Here is a 16,862-nt window from a genome sequence, read left to right as displayed (position 1 = left end):
GACTCAGAGAACATATCTAAAGCTGTCATTTAAATTTCAATAGGAATCTCATCTGATTCTTCCCCACGGTTTCTCTTCCCATTCTCCTGGTTATCTATGCAAAGTAGGGTCAACATATTGTGGTGCACATTTGATTCACTTCTGAATACCCTGTTGCATTTTGTTATATAGTCCTATTTTAACAGAAAGATGAGTGGAAAGAGAGTATTTCTCTAATAGAAATATAGCTACTAAAAAAAAAAACAAAACACTTAGCTGGGCGTGGTGATGCACACTTTTAATTCCAGCACTGGGGAGGCAGAGGTAGGAGGATCCCTGTGAGTTCACGGCCACCCTGAGACTCCATAGTGAGTTTACCTCCCCTGCTCCCAGACAGGGGACACAGTGTGACCGCTTGCCTCAAGCTCTTGCTGCAAGGCCTTTCTGTTATGATGGGCTGGATCCTCAAGCCAAGCCAAAAGAAACTTTCCTTTCCTTAAAACCACATGCGTTTGGAAACTTGCAAAGGGCCATCTTAAAAAGCAACACACGTGTATAAGATTCTTAAAATGTATCTGTGGCTCTAATAATCTTTTGGTGCAGAATTTATCCCATTACCTCCACTGTTTTGTTTTGTTTTTATACTGTCACCACGTCACTCACATAGCCATCTCTGAGCTGAGGTTAGCCTGGGGTAGCCAGCCTGACAGATCCCAGAATCAGTTAGTTTAATAGCTGGACATAAAAATTCCACCTTGTTGCTAAAAGATGTAAGTGCCCCTGAGACATAAAAAATGAGCAAAAGAAAACCTGTTTCCCAGAGGAGAAACAGTACAGGTTATATTCTCTGAGGACAGCGAAATAAAGCTAGAAATTAGGATTGACGAAAATGTTGACCAAATAGTTGATTATGCCGTGTAAGTTACAGACAGGAAAATAAACAGATATATCAGTATATTTGGTTTTCTTTTGAAAACTATCAATGAAATAGACACATTCGTTCATCTGGGCAAGGAATGGGAATATAAGCAGAGAGATAAAGCTTCTGGCTTCTGGCGTTATTTTGCAGCTCCCAGCCAATCAGTGAAAAATCTTGTTAGAAAGAACAGTTTTCTAATAAAATCCTAATTACTCCTCAGTCATCTTTGAACCAGGTAGGATTGACTGGATTTATAACCTTGGAAGAAAGGTTTTCTACTCCCCTCACCTCAAAATAACTCTCCCAATAATTGCTTTTTGCTTGCTCATTGGAAGTGCACTTTCCTTGACATGTATAACCATTTAAGCAATTTTGTTTAATGCATTTAATGTGGATGATGACCTCTTAGCAGCAGCTCCTCTTCCTTCCTTCCTCCCACATCCTCTGCAAAACAGAAAGAAGAAAACTCAGTGGTTTTTTTCATAAAAATAAATGCAAAACTAGAAACTAATACTCATTGAACGTCCTTTATCTGAAAAGCTTGAAAACAAGTGTTTCTGATGTTAGAGTTTTTAAAAGTTTTGGAGTATTTGCATAGACTTTACTGTCGATTTTCTCTCAGTAACACTAGAAAGTATTTCAGATTTCAAACAGGGAAATTCTTGATTAGGGATGCTCAGCCTTCATTCAATAAAGTGTGTTCATCATTTGATTCAATATTCATTTCTGGTATTAAAAAAAAATTCTCAGAACTGGGTGTGGTGACACACACCTTTAATCCCAGCACTTGGGAGGCAGAGGTAGGAGGATTACCATGAGCTCAAGGCCACCCTGAGACTACATAGTGAATTCCAGGTCAGCCTGAGCTAGAGTGAGACCCTACCTCGAAAACAAACAAGCAAACAAACAAAAATCTCATGGAAATAAGTATCAAGTAATGCGTCTTTAGCATGATCAATACCTATTGAAATGGAGAACAGACTCAATGAATCTAAGATGGATCGCTGTGATTTTGAGGCCACCCTGACACTACACAGTGAATTCTAGGTCAGCCTGGCCTAGAGTGAGACCGTACTTCAGGGGGCTGGGGGGAGAAAGAAGGAAAGAAAGAAGGCACGAACTGTCCATAGCACGTGTGCATGCTGGTAAGTAAAATCACCTCAGATACGCCTCAGTGGAACTAGAGAAGAAAGGAAGCACTCCTCCATTTCTATCAAGTTAAATGGTGGCAGATGGAAATTTATTTTATAGATGGCCTAAAATTACTGGGTGGACAAGATGGTACACCCCTGACATCCTCACATCCCGGAGGCATGAGAAATGTGAAATGTAGCCAAGACTACATAGCTAGCCAGTTCAAGGTCACACTGAGTAAGACCCTGCCTCAAAAATTGAGGGATGGGAATATATATAGTTCATTGGTTTAATGTTTGCTAGGTTATAGGGCCCTTGATTTAATCCTTAGCATTGATGGGAATTTAAAAAACAGGAAAAAAAAAAAAAACCTTAAAAACAATCACTTTAGGGGCTTTAAAAAATTGTGTTTTATTTAGTCTGTTTCTTATTTTCATGAATGTGAACACCTCTGTGGAGAGGGATTCACTTGAGATCTCACTTCTCAAAGTTCAGATTTGTCTGAAGCCCCGGTTCGTAACTGGACAACTCACCTGAAGACCTCTTGGACATGCTGCTGGGGGAAATCAGAATCTGAGGTCAAGAATGTGGCTCATATTGCACACCTGTCCAGTACATAAGAAGCCCTGGGCTCCATCCCCAGGAAAAAAAAAAAAAAAAACCAAAACACAAAAATTACAGGAAAAAAAAAAAAAGAATCTGCCGAAGTAGGATTTTTTTTCATCAGTCTTAAATAAAAAAGTTCACTGATGATTCCCATCGTGCTGGCAAGGATGAGAGCCACTCTTGTGTAAGGCTTTGTGACGTTGCTGGGGTCCTTCTTCTTACCCTTCCTGTGAGTGTTAAATGAAGCAGTGATATACAGGGACTAGCTGTCCCTAGCACATGCCTGCCTGGCTTGCGGTTGGGGTTTAGCAGATATGTATGTGTGTATATGTATTTTATTTTATTTATTTGAGAGAGAGAGAATGGGCGTGCCAGGGCTTCCAGTCACTGCAAACATACTCCAGGCACATGTGCCACCTTGTACATCTGACTTACATGGGTCCTGGGCAATCAAACTGAGGTCCTTTTAGCTTTGCAAGCAAGCGCCTTAACCGCTAAGCTGTCTCTCCAGCCCCAGATGTTATATTTCTAAGAAATATTTTTATTGAGCAAGAGAGAGAATGGACATGCCAGGGCCTCTGGCCCCTGCAAACAACTCTGGATGCACATCTGGCTTTTTACATGGGTCCAGGGGAATCAAACCTGTGTCCTTTGGCTTTGCAGGCAAGCACTTTAACTGCTAAACCGTCTCTGCGGCCCAGGTGCTATGTTTTGATTCTGAGTAGCTCTGGCGAAGATCATTGCATACTGAAGCAAATGTGACAATATTGAGCAAATACCCTGCTGCTTCTGTCTTTGCTTGAAATAATTAGTTTAGCTTGTTGCTTAAATTGTGAGTTTTTGTCAAGCTTTCTATCCAAAGATTTGAAGTGCTTTGTAATGAAGGCATACTGAAATAAAACCAAGACTGATGGAAGTAATAATTATGTAAAAAAAAAATCCTAGCTTACAGCCTTATTAGCTAAAATTGAATTTAAATTTTTACTGCTGACACATGTATACACTGTCATTTTTATCTCATTAAGCCTGGGTCTTATTGTTTCTATGCATAACGTGTAAAATAATTCTTTTTATTTTCAACTTCATCATGTGGAACTTGTAGTCCATCCTTCACAAAGATTAGCTTAACATTTCATAGTGTGTGAAACTGATGATTGAATTTGTATTGCTGTGTTGATGAATTGGGTTCAGGTTGCTATCTGCCAAATTTAGACTCTTTTAAAAATATTTTATTACATATTTAATACACTGGGGAGAGAGAGAATGGACATACTAGGGCTCTAGCCACTACAAATGAACTCCAGACACATGAGCCACTATGTGCATCTGGCTTACAGGAGTACTGGGGAATTGAACCTGGGTCCTTTGGCTTCACAAGCAAGCACTTTAACCATGGAGCCATCTCTCCAGTTCCAAATTTTTACTCAGGTAGGGTCTCACTCTAGCCCAGGCTGATCTGTAATTAATTCACTGTGTAGTCTCAGGATGGCCTTGAACTCACATTGATCCTCTTAACTCAGCCTCCCAAGTACTGGGATTAAAGGCGTGTACCACGATGCCTGGCCCCAAATTTATAGTCTTAATTAAGCCATAAAATAAAAACAGCTTATAGTATCCAACAGACTTTTATAAACTTAAGATATTTTAGATAATAAAAATTGATAGTTACCCACAAAATAGGAGCCTGGTGTGGTGGCACATGCCTATTTAATCCCAGCACTATGAAGACAGAGGTGGAAGGATCACCCTGAGTTCAAGGCTAGTATTCTAGGTCAGCCTGGGCTAGAGTGAGACCTTACCCTGAGAACAAACAAAAAAACCAGGAAGTTTAAACCAAAGATATTTTAATCAAACTAAATAGTTTTTGAAGACCACATAATTAAATAGTATTAAAGGCAAATTTTCCTTTTAAGAAGTTTGGCCAATTTCATATGGTGTATTTTTTTATCAGCCAAATTGTATGGAAGTATATATGTTCTGTTTTTCTAGAGTAGGAAACTTGTTTTCTCTTTAGTAAAACTTCTGAAATAGCTTTGTAGCAAGTACTTTCCGGTAAAATAATCAAAGGATTTATGAAGGCTTAAAAAGTAACTAGTTGGGCTGGAGAGATGACTCGTTGGTTAAAGGTGTTTGCTTGAATTGATGACTCAGGTTTGATTCCCCAGGACCCACACCAAGCTAGATACACAAAGTAGCACATATGTCTCAAGTTTATTTACAATGGCAGAGGGCCCTTGGCACACTCATGTTAATTCATATCCTCCCCTCAAATAACTATCTTTTAATGTGTCTGGTGACATAACATGTCACATAAAGAATGTGAGAGATTCAGCTGCCTTGACTTCCTGCTGGGTGAAGTTCTAGTGTATGCAGTGAGATACGTGAGAACCTTTGTTACACGGAATACAGATGTGAAAGAACGATAAATGCACATCCTATCTAAATAGCACCACAGGCACTAAATTCTTTACAGACTGAACTTTGAGTGGGTCACAGAATAAATTAAAAGGGTATAATTACCACTGGAGGGGTACTGACATATGGTTTAGCCAAAATCATTTTTTCTTCAAATAACTTTTAAACCACACTTGCATATTAAAATCTACTTGCATATTAAAATCCAATACATGTAGTTTTGAAGTGAGTCAGGCTTTTAAATCATTTGGTATTAGCCTGGAATCATGGATTCTTTTTAATGAGTGAAGTCTATTAACATAAGGTTCCTAATTTTTTTTTTATTTTTTGGTTTTTTGAGGTAGGGTCTCACTCTAGCCCAGGCTGACCTGGAGTTAACTGTGTATTCTCAGGGTGGCCTCAAACTCATGGTGATTCTCCTACCTCTGCCTCCTGAGTGCTGGGATTAAAGGCGTGCGCCACCATTCTCAGCTTAAGACTCCTAATTTTATCTTAACCATTTTATTTATTTATTAGAGACAGAAAAAGGGAGAGAGAGAATGGGCATGCCAGGGCCTCTAGCCACTGCAAATGAACTTCAGATGTATGTGCCACCATTGTGCATCCATCTTAGGTGGGACCTGGAGAATCGAACCTGGGTTCTTAGGCTTCATAGGCATGTGCCTTAAACACTGAGCCATCTCTCCAGCCCATCTTAACATAAATATTTTTAAATCACCATGTTTTAATGATCATATTCTTACTTAGAGGGCAAGAGTAAGGATTAGGCATATGGAAGTTGTGGAAAGAAAATACAAGTGGGAACTTGGAGATCTAAATTCTGATGGTACTGGTGTTATTAACTTGGGGGGAAATCACCTTGAATGTCACTTGGCAGCATTAGTTTTTCTCTCAAAAATGAGTTTCTGAGCCAACTGCTTAGAAATTGTGTAATTAACCATTATGTCAGCTTAGGTGTGTGATAGAGCAGTGTGTCCCAGGACCACAGAGGGATCCACTGATAATTTCTGAGTCCATTTTGTAAACTTTCAAAAAGGAAAAGGCATCTTAGGTTTATAGAAAGGTAGCAAAGATAGTGCTGCATTCCTGACTCAGTTTCCCTAATATTAACACTTTTGTGTTACGTGTATTAAGTGTACAGGATACACTGATCAAAACTAAGCAAACAATGTAACCAAACTCAAAATTTTAGAATGTACCATTTTTCTACTCATGCTCTTAGTTCTAGAACTCAGTCCTGAATAGCACACAGATGCAGGAATCGTGAGCACATCAGCCAACACTGTCACAACATACGCGAAGGGGTTTTAACATGGTGGGTTTGACACTTGACAATCAGTGCATGGAAGGAGGGCAGCCACACGAGATCACAGCAGCTGCAGAAGACTTTGGACAAATCTAATGTCTATTCATGGCAAAGACTCTTCATAGGCTTGGGATGTGAGAAGAACCTGGCGGAGACATCATTCAGTAGGGCATATGTCAGTTCCTACAAGCATCACACTTTTCTTCCTGTGGTGAAAATGCACTCTTCACTTTTCTCTTGCACTGGGCACTCTGTCCTGTGCAGTAAGGGAAGAAAGGCAAAAGCCACGTAAGTTGTAAAGGAAGAGTAAAGGTGTCCTTATTCACAGTTTGTGGGAAATGTGATGGAATTCACACAGCATGGTTTCTGGGTACAAGAGTGTAAAAAGTGAGACTCAAGTTCTCTGAGAAGAGGTGATAGTGCTGGACATTTGTAGAATCAAATGTAAGAAACGGAATGACTTGGGACAGGTGAGATAGGAGTTAGTTGAGTAGAGTTTTGAGGCATATGGGAGTGAGATCACTATAGTCAGGCATGGTGGCACACACCTTTAGTCCCAGAAAGAACTCAGGAAGCTGAGGTAGGAGGATCACTGTGAGTTTGAGGCCAGCCTAAGACTACACAGTGAATTCCAGGTTAATCTGGATTAGATTAAGACCCTACCTCGGGGAAATAAAAAGTCACTGTAATTTTGAGGGTCTGTATTGGGACTGTTTAAAAAAAAAAATGAGGGCTATAGAGATGGCTTAGTGTAAGGTGCTTGCTTGCAAAGCCAAAGGACCTAGGTTTGATTCTCCAGGACGAACATAAGTCAGATGCACAAGGTGGAACATGTGTCTGGAGTTCATTTGCAGTGGTTTCAGGCTCTGGTGTACCCATTCTCTCTCTCTGTCTCTGTCTCTGCCTTCCTTTCAAATAAATAAAAATTAAGGCCAGACATGGTGACACACACCTTTAATCCCAGCACTTGGAAAGCAAAGGTAGGAGGATCACCATGAGTTCAAGGCCAGCCTGAGACTACATAGTAAATTCCAGGTCAGCTTGCACTAGAGGGAGACCCTGCCTTGAAAAAAAACTTTTAAATTGACCCCTCATTTTGGTAACTTAGTATACACTTGGCCATGACCAAGTAGGAGGTAGGTTCTTACTGTCTTCTGTTTCAGGTTACAGATTTAAGATTCAAGTGCCCATATCCTACAGTGGATTGGTAGGCAACCATGCTGTGGATGATTGAGAAGAGAGGGATCCACACGTCACACTGAACTTAAATTATTTATTTTGCAGTTACAGAAGAAAGGCCTGTGTATCCTTGACTCTTTTTTCCATACATCTATCATCTTGTGTCTCACCATTATGACATCCCCTTTCATAGTTAAAGTTACCTTTCTCCTTTTGGTATGTCAGATCGGTTTCTATCAGAGTGTGTACATTTTCAGTTTTATGTGAGATGCTGAGTCTCACATAAATCTACTTCAGCTGACTTCTGATGTTGCTCTGGCTGGGAAGTTAGGTGCCATGTCCTTCTAGTACACTGAGAGCTTCCTGAGGAAGGGCAGAGACTCCCTGCTTTCCCGTTGGTCTCCACCACATTGTGGGGGTTGAGTGACTCCTTATACCAGCTTGGTGTCGTGGCAGCGAGGCCCCTTTTCTTAGTGATAATTCTTGTCCAAAAGATTCTGCTTTCTCTGACCCTCTGGCTGGAAAGAGCTGGCCTTGTTGTCTGCTCCTGGATGTTTCCTGGTTCCTTCCTTTTGGGGGAAGAGGGCAAGGAGAGAGACAGAGACAGACATACAGAGACAATATGGGCACCTCTTCCCTCTCAAGCAGCAGAGGCATGCTCATCTTTGTGCATCAGGCTTTACATGGGCACTGGGGAATTGAACCCTGGCCGCAGGCATTCCAGTAGAACCTCTGATCTTCCTAAGACCGGACAGTTGTGATGGGATGCTCCTTAGCCCATTCTGCACCTTGTAGCAGGTTTTCTACTAGCGTCTGGTACTTTACATGGATGGCTCTTCTTCTTTCACTCTTGAGAAACTGTGTGAAGCTGAACAGCTAATTTCAAAGAGCCCAGAACCCTGAGGTACCTGGAACGGATGTGTTCCATCTGAGACACTCAGCATTCTCAGTAAAGAGGCGCAGGCAGTCCTCTCACTGAGGACAATGAGGGCGTCACACGTAAGAGAAGTTTGCTTTGCTTCTCTGACACTGTTTGCCACTCTGTCCACAGCTGGCCCTGAAGGACCCGGTGCACACGGTGTCTCTACAGCAGTTCATCTATGAGAAGCTCAAGGCCCAGCAGGAGGTCCTGGGGGAACAAGGCTTCCAGTCGCTCATGGAAACTGTGGACACAGAGATCGTCACCCAGCTGCAGGAGTTTCTGCAAGGGTTCTAAGAGCACAGCATGTGGCTGCCCCTGACTCACGCCGGGACGCAGCCTGCCGTCTGTCTGTGAGAGCGAGAGCCCGTTGAGATGAAGTCATTGGTGTGGGAGCATAAGGAAGCACTAAAGTGTAAAGAGTAAATGTAAAGTCACAAACATATTCCTGAAAAGAATTTAATTTTGTATTTATGAGGGTGTGCGTTTATTGACAGTAGCTGCATAGTTTCCTATTAGGAGAAACTACTTGGTTACTTTTAATCATTGGCTCTTCACACTTGGAGAAGAAGGTTAATATTTGAGGTGTTTTCTGCAACCCAAATTAGTTAAATTTGGCTGCCTTGTCTTTTTTTTTAAGCTAATGAACAAGTTTTAAAAATGTTAAGCTGTTCAAATGATGCCATTAACAAAAACATGTGTGCGCCAGGCAGAACTAGTGACAGACATCATTACCTGGATGATTGTGCAAGGGACATATCTCCATCTGACCTAGGATAACATGTTTTATCAGACAAATGCTTTTATTTTCATTCTAGTAATTTGATTCAGGACTGGTGAAGGCACTTTTATCTCATTTTCGGAAAATCCATTGTAAGGCCCACAGAAATGAACCTGTGGTACTCCGGGGCTGGTGGCGGAGAGGTCTCGGGTCACTGTTAGGTCTGCTCCTCACCCTGGGAGCACCGTGAAGGACCGGAGCTCGCGGCTCCCTGGGCTGTGGCGGGCAGCTGTGCACTTGCCGAGTCTGTCAGGGCTCCAGGGCGTGAGAGCTGCGTCCCCAGAGTGCCAGCACTGACATAACTGTCTTCCGTCCTTACTCCTCCATTACACCGTTAATTGGAAAGGGGGAAAGGGGAAAATAAAGCCTTACTTTGCTTTACTTGCCATTTATTGTAAGGATTAGAACATTTTTTAGGAGGTTGGAAAAACATGTTATCTTTCTGTAGAAAGTCGGGTATAGAATGTAACTGCAGGAAAACCACAGCTTCGTTGTGAGCTGTGGAACCCAAAATGCCTGAAGATACATGATGTTTTCAGCAAAAGAAGATATGGTCCAAATTAAATTTTCTAAAGATGCCTCATGTGACTCGTTTGTCTGTGTCTGATTGTTTTCCTCTTTTCTTTTTTTTTTTTTTTTGGTTTTTCGAGGTAGGGTTTCACTCTAGTCCAGGTTGACCTGAAATTTACTCTGTAGTCTCAGGGTGGCCTCGAACTCACAGCGATCCTCCTACCTCTGCCTCCCAAGTGCTGGGATTAAAGGCGTGCACCACCACGCCTAGCTGATTGTTTTTCTTACTGCACACACAAAGGGGGGAGTCCATGGGAATTCCTGTGAATGACACGGAGGCTTTCCTTCCACACCCCACCTGTGGGTGCCAGAGCGGTGGTGTCTCCTCAGGTGAGGACCAAAGTCCCTGACGCTGGTGTTTCTTTGCCATGATTACTTGGTGCACAACACTCGCCTAAGAGGGTCTTTCTGTCAGCTTACTGTTTCCACTTGAAGCACCGTCTTCACAGTGCTGTGGGAAGCTCATACGCTCACTGTGGCTCTACAGTTACAGGAAGCAATCACCTTGCCAATTCCTGGCTGATTGTGTTACACTGCCTGAGTAGATACTAGTAAGCCAGCTGCTTTGCAGGAAGAAAACATTAAACTTATCCCAAGGGAGGAAATTTGGTTCATATTTTAAACTATGTTGAAGAAGGCTTCATAGGAAGCTCTGCACAGTGTTCATTTTCAGTGTGTTTTTATGTGCCTAATTAAGACAGAATGCAGCTTTTGGCTTGTGGGAGGCTGTTCATTACCACAGCATTGCTAACTGTAAATTGTGATCAAACAGTCCAGTCTCATTGCTGAACTGTGGCTTGTGATGGAACCATTGTTCCTTTCCCTCATGTATACTTCTTTTCCATTTATCTATTTAATGTTTTAATTATTTAACATTCCAGAGGCAGCTTCTTAACCCTGTGACCAAGGTCTGTGTGACCAATAACATTTTGAAGTTTTCTTAAAAGATGGTGTCTCCTGCTTCTCCCATAAGCCATGCTGGATAAGCCACATCATGTACTAACACACTTCTGTAATTTCCGTAGAAAATTCTCCACCTTTACATTGTTATCTTGCCTATCTCATAATTCAACGAGTTACTTGCTGAGTTCCTGTTGTCCTGGTCCACACTATCTTCTGGGATTAGAGCAAGGTACTGACCTTCATGAAGTACAGTCTAGCAGGAGTGCATATGTGCCTCACGACAGCAGACACCTCCGATGGCTTGGTCATGAAGATGCTGCAGGGTTAGTAGGGGAAGATCAGACGTGAGAGGAATCGACACCAGGCCGATCCACCTACTCTCAAATAGCCATGTTGGCCGAAGTGACATTGAAGTCAGTGGCTTTATACTGGAACTGACTGGGCAGCTTCCTGCCCATACAAAATCATCTGTGAGATTTTGAAAGTGTTGGTTCTCTGGGCTGGAGAGATGGCTTAGTGGTTAAGGTGCTTGCCTGCAAAGCCAAAGGACCCAGGTTCAATTTCCCCATAGCCCATGTAAGCCTAAGCCGTATGCACAAGGTGGCGCATGCGGCTGGAGTTCATTTGCAGCAGCTGAAGGCCCTGATGTGCTCATTCTCTCCCTCACCGTCCCTCCTAGCTCTCTCAAATAAATAAAATAATTTTTAAAAGTGTTGGTTGTCTATAGCCCCACACATCCTAATTCTATGAATTTAAAACAGAAAGCTCACCTGCAAAGGGAGTTGAGAGATTTCATGAAAGACAGAGATGTATGGTGAAAAACAACATTTCTCCCTAACTTTGGCGGGGGGGGTGGATTATAGATGCTTTGAAAAAAAAACAGTACAATGTACCTCAGAAAACCTTTTATCTGGATCACAAAACCATTAACATTTGGCCACATTTGCTTTCTCTAGATACGTATGTAAATGTGTGTGTGTGTGTTTGTTTGTTTTTGAGACAGGCTCTGCCCTCAACCTCAGTCTTCCTGCCTATGCTTCTTGAGCACTGTGAAGGCAAGTTCATACTGCCTTTCTCCTTGGTTTGGGATTCACATGTGGCCTGGACTCATGCGATTCAGAGCACCTTGTAGTGTGGTTTAGGATGCAAATAGCACATTAGCCACTGGCTTTGTCCTGGATGTCTTCATGGGGTGGTTTCTCTTTGGGGTGGTGGTAGAGGCCTCAGACGGCCCAGCGCCTGTAACTGCCAGGCTGTCCTGCAGTCCGTCTCCTAACAGCAAAACTAGGCTGGCCCGAGCCCTAGAAATGAATTGCTTATGTTTAAACTAAGGAGGTCTGCAAAGCCCGCAAACCTGCATGTGTGTATCCAGGCAGACTCCAGCAGGTTTGTGCTGTGAGACCTAAAGTCTTTATGAGGCAGTTTCATAAAAACGAAAATGGCTAGAGAGATGGCTTTGCCATTAAGACACTTGCCTGCAAACCCTAAGGACCTAGGTTGGATTCCCCAGTACCTATATAAAGCCACATGCACAAGGTGGTTCATGTGTCTGGAGTTGGTTTGCAGTGGCTAGCAGCCCTGGCACACCCATTCTCTCTCTCAAATAAAACATTAACAAAACCAAAGACCATGTTAGGAGAACCTATGGTGGAGTCCACGTGAGCTGAATGTGTCTGTGACAGGGTCATGTGTGCTGTCCTTAGAGAACGGAAGTGATGAAGGCCTGGGCAGAGTCAGCTAAATTAATAATAAAGCATTCCTAACAAAAACCAAGACTCATTCTGTGGAAAAAAAAAAAAAAAAGTTTACCTTTTGGTTTATTTTTATTTATTTATTAGAGAGTGACAGAAAGAGAGAGAGAGGAGTGGGCACGCCAGGGCTTCCAGGCTTCCAGCCACTGCAAACGAACTCCAGATGCATGCGCTCCTTGTGCATCTGGCTAACGTGGGTCCTGGGGAATCGAGCCTTGAACCGGGGTCCTTAGGCTTCACAGGCAAGCGCTTAACCACTAAGCCATCTCTCCAGTCCCCTTTTGGACTTAGTGGTAGAGTTTAGGTAGCTTGTACAAGGCCTGGTCGTCAGTACCCAGCTCTGCAGAATAAGAGTAACTGTACTTTTACAAAACCCGTAAGAAGAAATTGCACTCTGTCCTATGCAAGTCCAAGTTATAGGGCACTTGGAGCCCCCAAACCGGTGCAGACCCACTCAGCTGGCTGCAGAGTCCTTCACAGCTCCACATGGCTGTGCTCGGAGCCCTTACAGTGACAGGAGCCTTTGGTCTCAATTTTCTGGCTTCACTTCTGCTAGCCTGAGGGACTCCTTACGGTCTGCAGCACTTGGATACAAATTCAAAACTGAGAGTCATTGCTTACATTTTCCCTTGAATTCATCCTCACTCTACCAAGTGGTAGCCCTCATTAGCTGATGGTCTATAACAGGCAAGGAGACTGCTGATTTGACTGCGTGTGCTTCGAGGAGTTAATCCAGGATGGGGTGGATTGATATCTGGTCAGACAGCTCCCTTCAAAGTGAAATATTGATTTTTTTTATACCACTTTAATTTCCCAGTAGGGTAAGGAGCAACTGAGCCCAGGGAAGCTCAAGACATTCTGTCTGTGCCACGGGGGCAAGCGGTTTTAAAGTAAGCCTTTTGGCTAGAACTGCCTTGGGGATTTTTATTGCAAGGGGTTAGAGCACGAGAGGAGGCTGTGAGGAGCTGCAAGTGAGCTTTCTGGGTTTGCTTTTGATTTTCTCAATAGCTTTCACCTAAGTTGCACATCTTTTATGCCAGCACTTGGGAGGCAGAGGTAAGGAGGATGTCTGAGTTCAATACCAGTCTGGGATTACAGAGTGAGTTCCTGGTCATCATGGGCCAGAGTGAGACCTTACCTCAGAAAATTAAAAAAAAAAAAAAAAAAAAAAAGTGCTGGGTGTGGTGGCGCACACCTTTAATCACACTCGGGAGGCAGAGGTAGGAGGATTGCCATGAGTTCGAGGCCACCCTGAGACTACATAGTGAATTCCAGGTAAGCCTGGGCTAGAGTGAGACCCTACCTCAAAAACAAAACAAAACAAATAAAAGGGGGGGCTTTCAGGCTTTCACCTGTAGTTAGATCAGCTTTTCATTTTAGAAGGGACAGGTCATTTCCACAGTTCCCTCATGTCCTCAGCTCCAATGATGTGTTCTCTTTTTTTTTTTTTTAAGTTTTATTTATTTATTTGAGAGCGACAGACACAGAGAGAAAGTCAGATAGAGGGGGAGAGAGAGAATGGGCGCGCCAGGGCTTCCAGCCTCTGCAAACGAACTCCAGACGCGTGCGCCCCCTTGTGTATCTGGCTAACGTGGGACCTGGGGAACCGAGCCTCGAACCAGGGTCCTTAGGCTTCACAGGCAAGCACTTAACCGCTAAGCCATCTCTCCATCCCTCTTTTTTTTTTTTTAATTTTATTTGATGGGGGGAGGAGGCAGAGGGAGAGAGAATGGACACACCAGGGCCAGCCTCTAGTAACTACAAATGAACTCCTCTATGTGCCACTTTGTGCATCTGGCTTACGTGGGACCTGGATAATTGGACCTGAGTCCTTCGGCTTTACAGGCAAGTGCCTTAAGTGCTAAACCATATCTCCAGCTCTCTTTTCTTTCTTTTTATTGGTTTTTCGAGGTAGGGTCTCACTCTAGCCCAGGCTTACCTGGAATTCACTATGGAGTCTCAGGGTGGCCTCAAACTCATGGTGATCCTCCTATCTCTGCCTCCCGAGTGCTGGGATTAAAGGTATGTGCCGCCATGCCCGGCTGTCTCTTTCTCTTTTTTTAAAAAAAAATTCTATTTACTTTTTTAAGAGGCAGATAGAATGGGTATGCCAGGGCCATTCCAGAAGCGCATGCCACCTTGTACATCTAGCTTTATGTGGGTACTGGGGAATTGAACCTGGATCCTTGGGCTTTGCCAGCAAGCACCTTAACCACTGAGCCATCTCTCTGGCCCCCTTTTGTCTTTTAATAGCTGCTGAAACTTCGGGGATAATCGAACAAAGCAAATCTTGATTGACAGAAAAGTTGTGGCTCACCAAAGTGTTCACCGAGCTCAGAAATCTATTGACAGCCAGTCAGAGGAGGAATGCCTACCGACAGATGGAGGGGGCGGCGAGCACAAACTCATCACAGGCTCTGTGTCGTCAAGGACGGCAGCACACAGTCTTTCTTTTTCCGATTCAAAGGCACGTGTCCTGTGATGTGTCTGGCAGTGAAATCAATAACACAAAATGGTCTTTGTCTTTGAGCCTGCATGCTCTTTATTTACAGCACAACTGCACCGAATAATGCTGAGCCAGATGAGCACATTCAGTATTTTACACCAGCAACAATTCTAAAGGCAACTCGCACTGTGGAGACATGAAAACTCAAACTTGCTGCAATAATACATTAAGGAATTGGTTATTTTTAAGTCTCTTTATCCTCATAAAGGCTCTACCTTGTATCTATCATTTTGACTAAACAAGGTAGACTTTAAAAAATATTTTAGTGACAAATTGCTGAGAAAGAAAGGAGGTCTCAGAATAATGAGTTGTTCTTAACCACAGTTTACAGATGGGATAAATCCATTTATGGACAAAAACTGAGACACAAAAAGGTAAGACCCCAGGCGCCTGACATCTGCTCCAATATGCTTTCAATTCTATATTTCTTTTTCTTTTTTTATTTATTGTTTTGAGAGGAGAGAGAGAGGCAGATAGAGAGATTAGGCACGCCAGGGCCTCCAGCCACTGCAAAAGAACTCCAGATGCAGGGCTGGAAAGACAGCTTAGTGGTTAAGTACTTGCCTGTGAACCCTAAGAACCCCCGTTGTTCGAGACTTGATTCTCCAGAACCCATGTAAGCCAGATGCACAAGGTGGCATATGTGTCTGGAATTTGTTTGCAGTGGCTGGAGGCCCTGGTGTGCCCATTCTCTATTTATCTGCCACTTTTTCTCTCTGTCACTCTCAAATAAATAGATAAAAATAAATCAAAAAGGTAAGAAAGAAAAACTCCAGATGCATATACCACCTTGTGCATTTGGCTTTACATAAGTACTAGGGAATCAAACCTGTGTCCTTAGGCTTCACTGACAAGCACCTTAACTACTAAGCCATCTCTCCAGCACTCAAATTTATATTTCTTGTTAAAAATGTCAACACTTGCATAAGTTTAAAGTATATATATATTTATTTCAGGTGTACTCATGGTACTTTACAACTGGATGTTCGCAGTTGGCATTTCCTCCCATCCCTTAGGAAGTTGCCATCCCCACTTCAGTCGCCCAGTGTGGACACGTTTTGTTTAGTTCTCCAAAACAATTTTCTTTCCTGTAGTTAGGGATTTTAAATATCAGAGATTGTTTTTTCCTTCATTATTACTACTCTTGAGTCTTTTCCTTTATGTAGCCTGAAGTTGTTTTTTTTTTTTTTTTTTTCTTTTTTTGTTTTTGGTTTTTCAGAGTAGGGTCTCACTCTAGCTCAGGCTGACCTGGAATTCACTATGTAGTCTCAGGGTGCCCTCAAACTCATGGCAATCCTTCTACCTCTGTCTCCCGAGTGCTGGGATTAAAGGCATGCGCCCCCACACCCTGCTCTAAACTGAAGTTTCTGACTGCTTGTCATTTTTATGTTAATATTTCTGGCAGGGCAGTCTGTGGACAGTGAGTTCCCCATGTTTTGTTTGCTTGGGAAAGTTGGTCTCCTTGGCTTTTAAAGGATATCTTTAAAAATATATATATTTGAGATAGAGAGAAAGAGGGAGAGAGAGAGAGAATGAAGATGGGCATGCCAGGGCCTTCAGCCACTGCAAGCTCCAGATGTGTGCGCCCCCTTGTGCATCTGGCTTATGTGGGTCCTGGGGAATCAAACTCAGGTCCTTTGGCTTTGTAGGCAAATGCCTTAACCACTAAGCCATTCTTTCAGCCGAAGGATATCTTTTTTTTAAAACAAAATATCATTTATTTATTTGAGAGAGACAGAAAGAGGGAGAGAGAGAAAGAGAGGGAGAGCATTGGTGCACCAGGGCCTCCAGCCACTGCATACAAACTCCAGATGCATGCACATCCTTATGCATCTGGCTTATGTGGGTCCTGGGGAATTGAACTGGGGTCCTTTGGTTTTGCAGGCTAATGCCT

General features: G+C 42.9%; 1 protein-coding gene across 2 annotated transcripts in view; it reads left to right on the top strand.

Moving 5' to 3' along the window:
• Nucleotides 1–14,849, top strand: part of Ipo11 (importin 11) — a 189,834-nt gene extending 174,985 nt beyond the window's left edge. The window contains exon 30 of one of the 2 annotated variants that reach the window (XM_045138953.1): nt 14,716–14,849. In XM_045138953.1, coding sequence (XP_044994888.1) covers nt 14,716–14,736 — 21 coding nt within the window. In that variant the 3' untranslated portion in view covers nt 14,737–14,849. Of the gene's footprint in view, nt 1–8,589; nt 9,827–14,715 lie in introns of those variants that run through there. The other variant, XM_004672951.2, reaches the window with a different exon arrangement.
• The last annotated feature ends 2,013 nt before the right edge of the window (nt 14,850–16,862 follow it).

This window comes from Jaculus jaculus, chromosome 20 (genome assembly GCF_020740685.1).
Source record: "Jaculus jaculus isolate mJacJac1 chromosome 20, mJacJac1.mat.Y.cur, whole genome shotgun sequence".
NCBI classification, from domain to species: Eukaryota; Metazoa; Chordata; class Mammalia; order Rodentia; family Dipodidae; genus Jaculus; species Jaculus jaculus.
The sequence above is the reverse complement of the archived record's forward strand: the minus strand, read 5'-3'. Positions and strand labels throughout refer to the sequence as shown.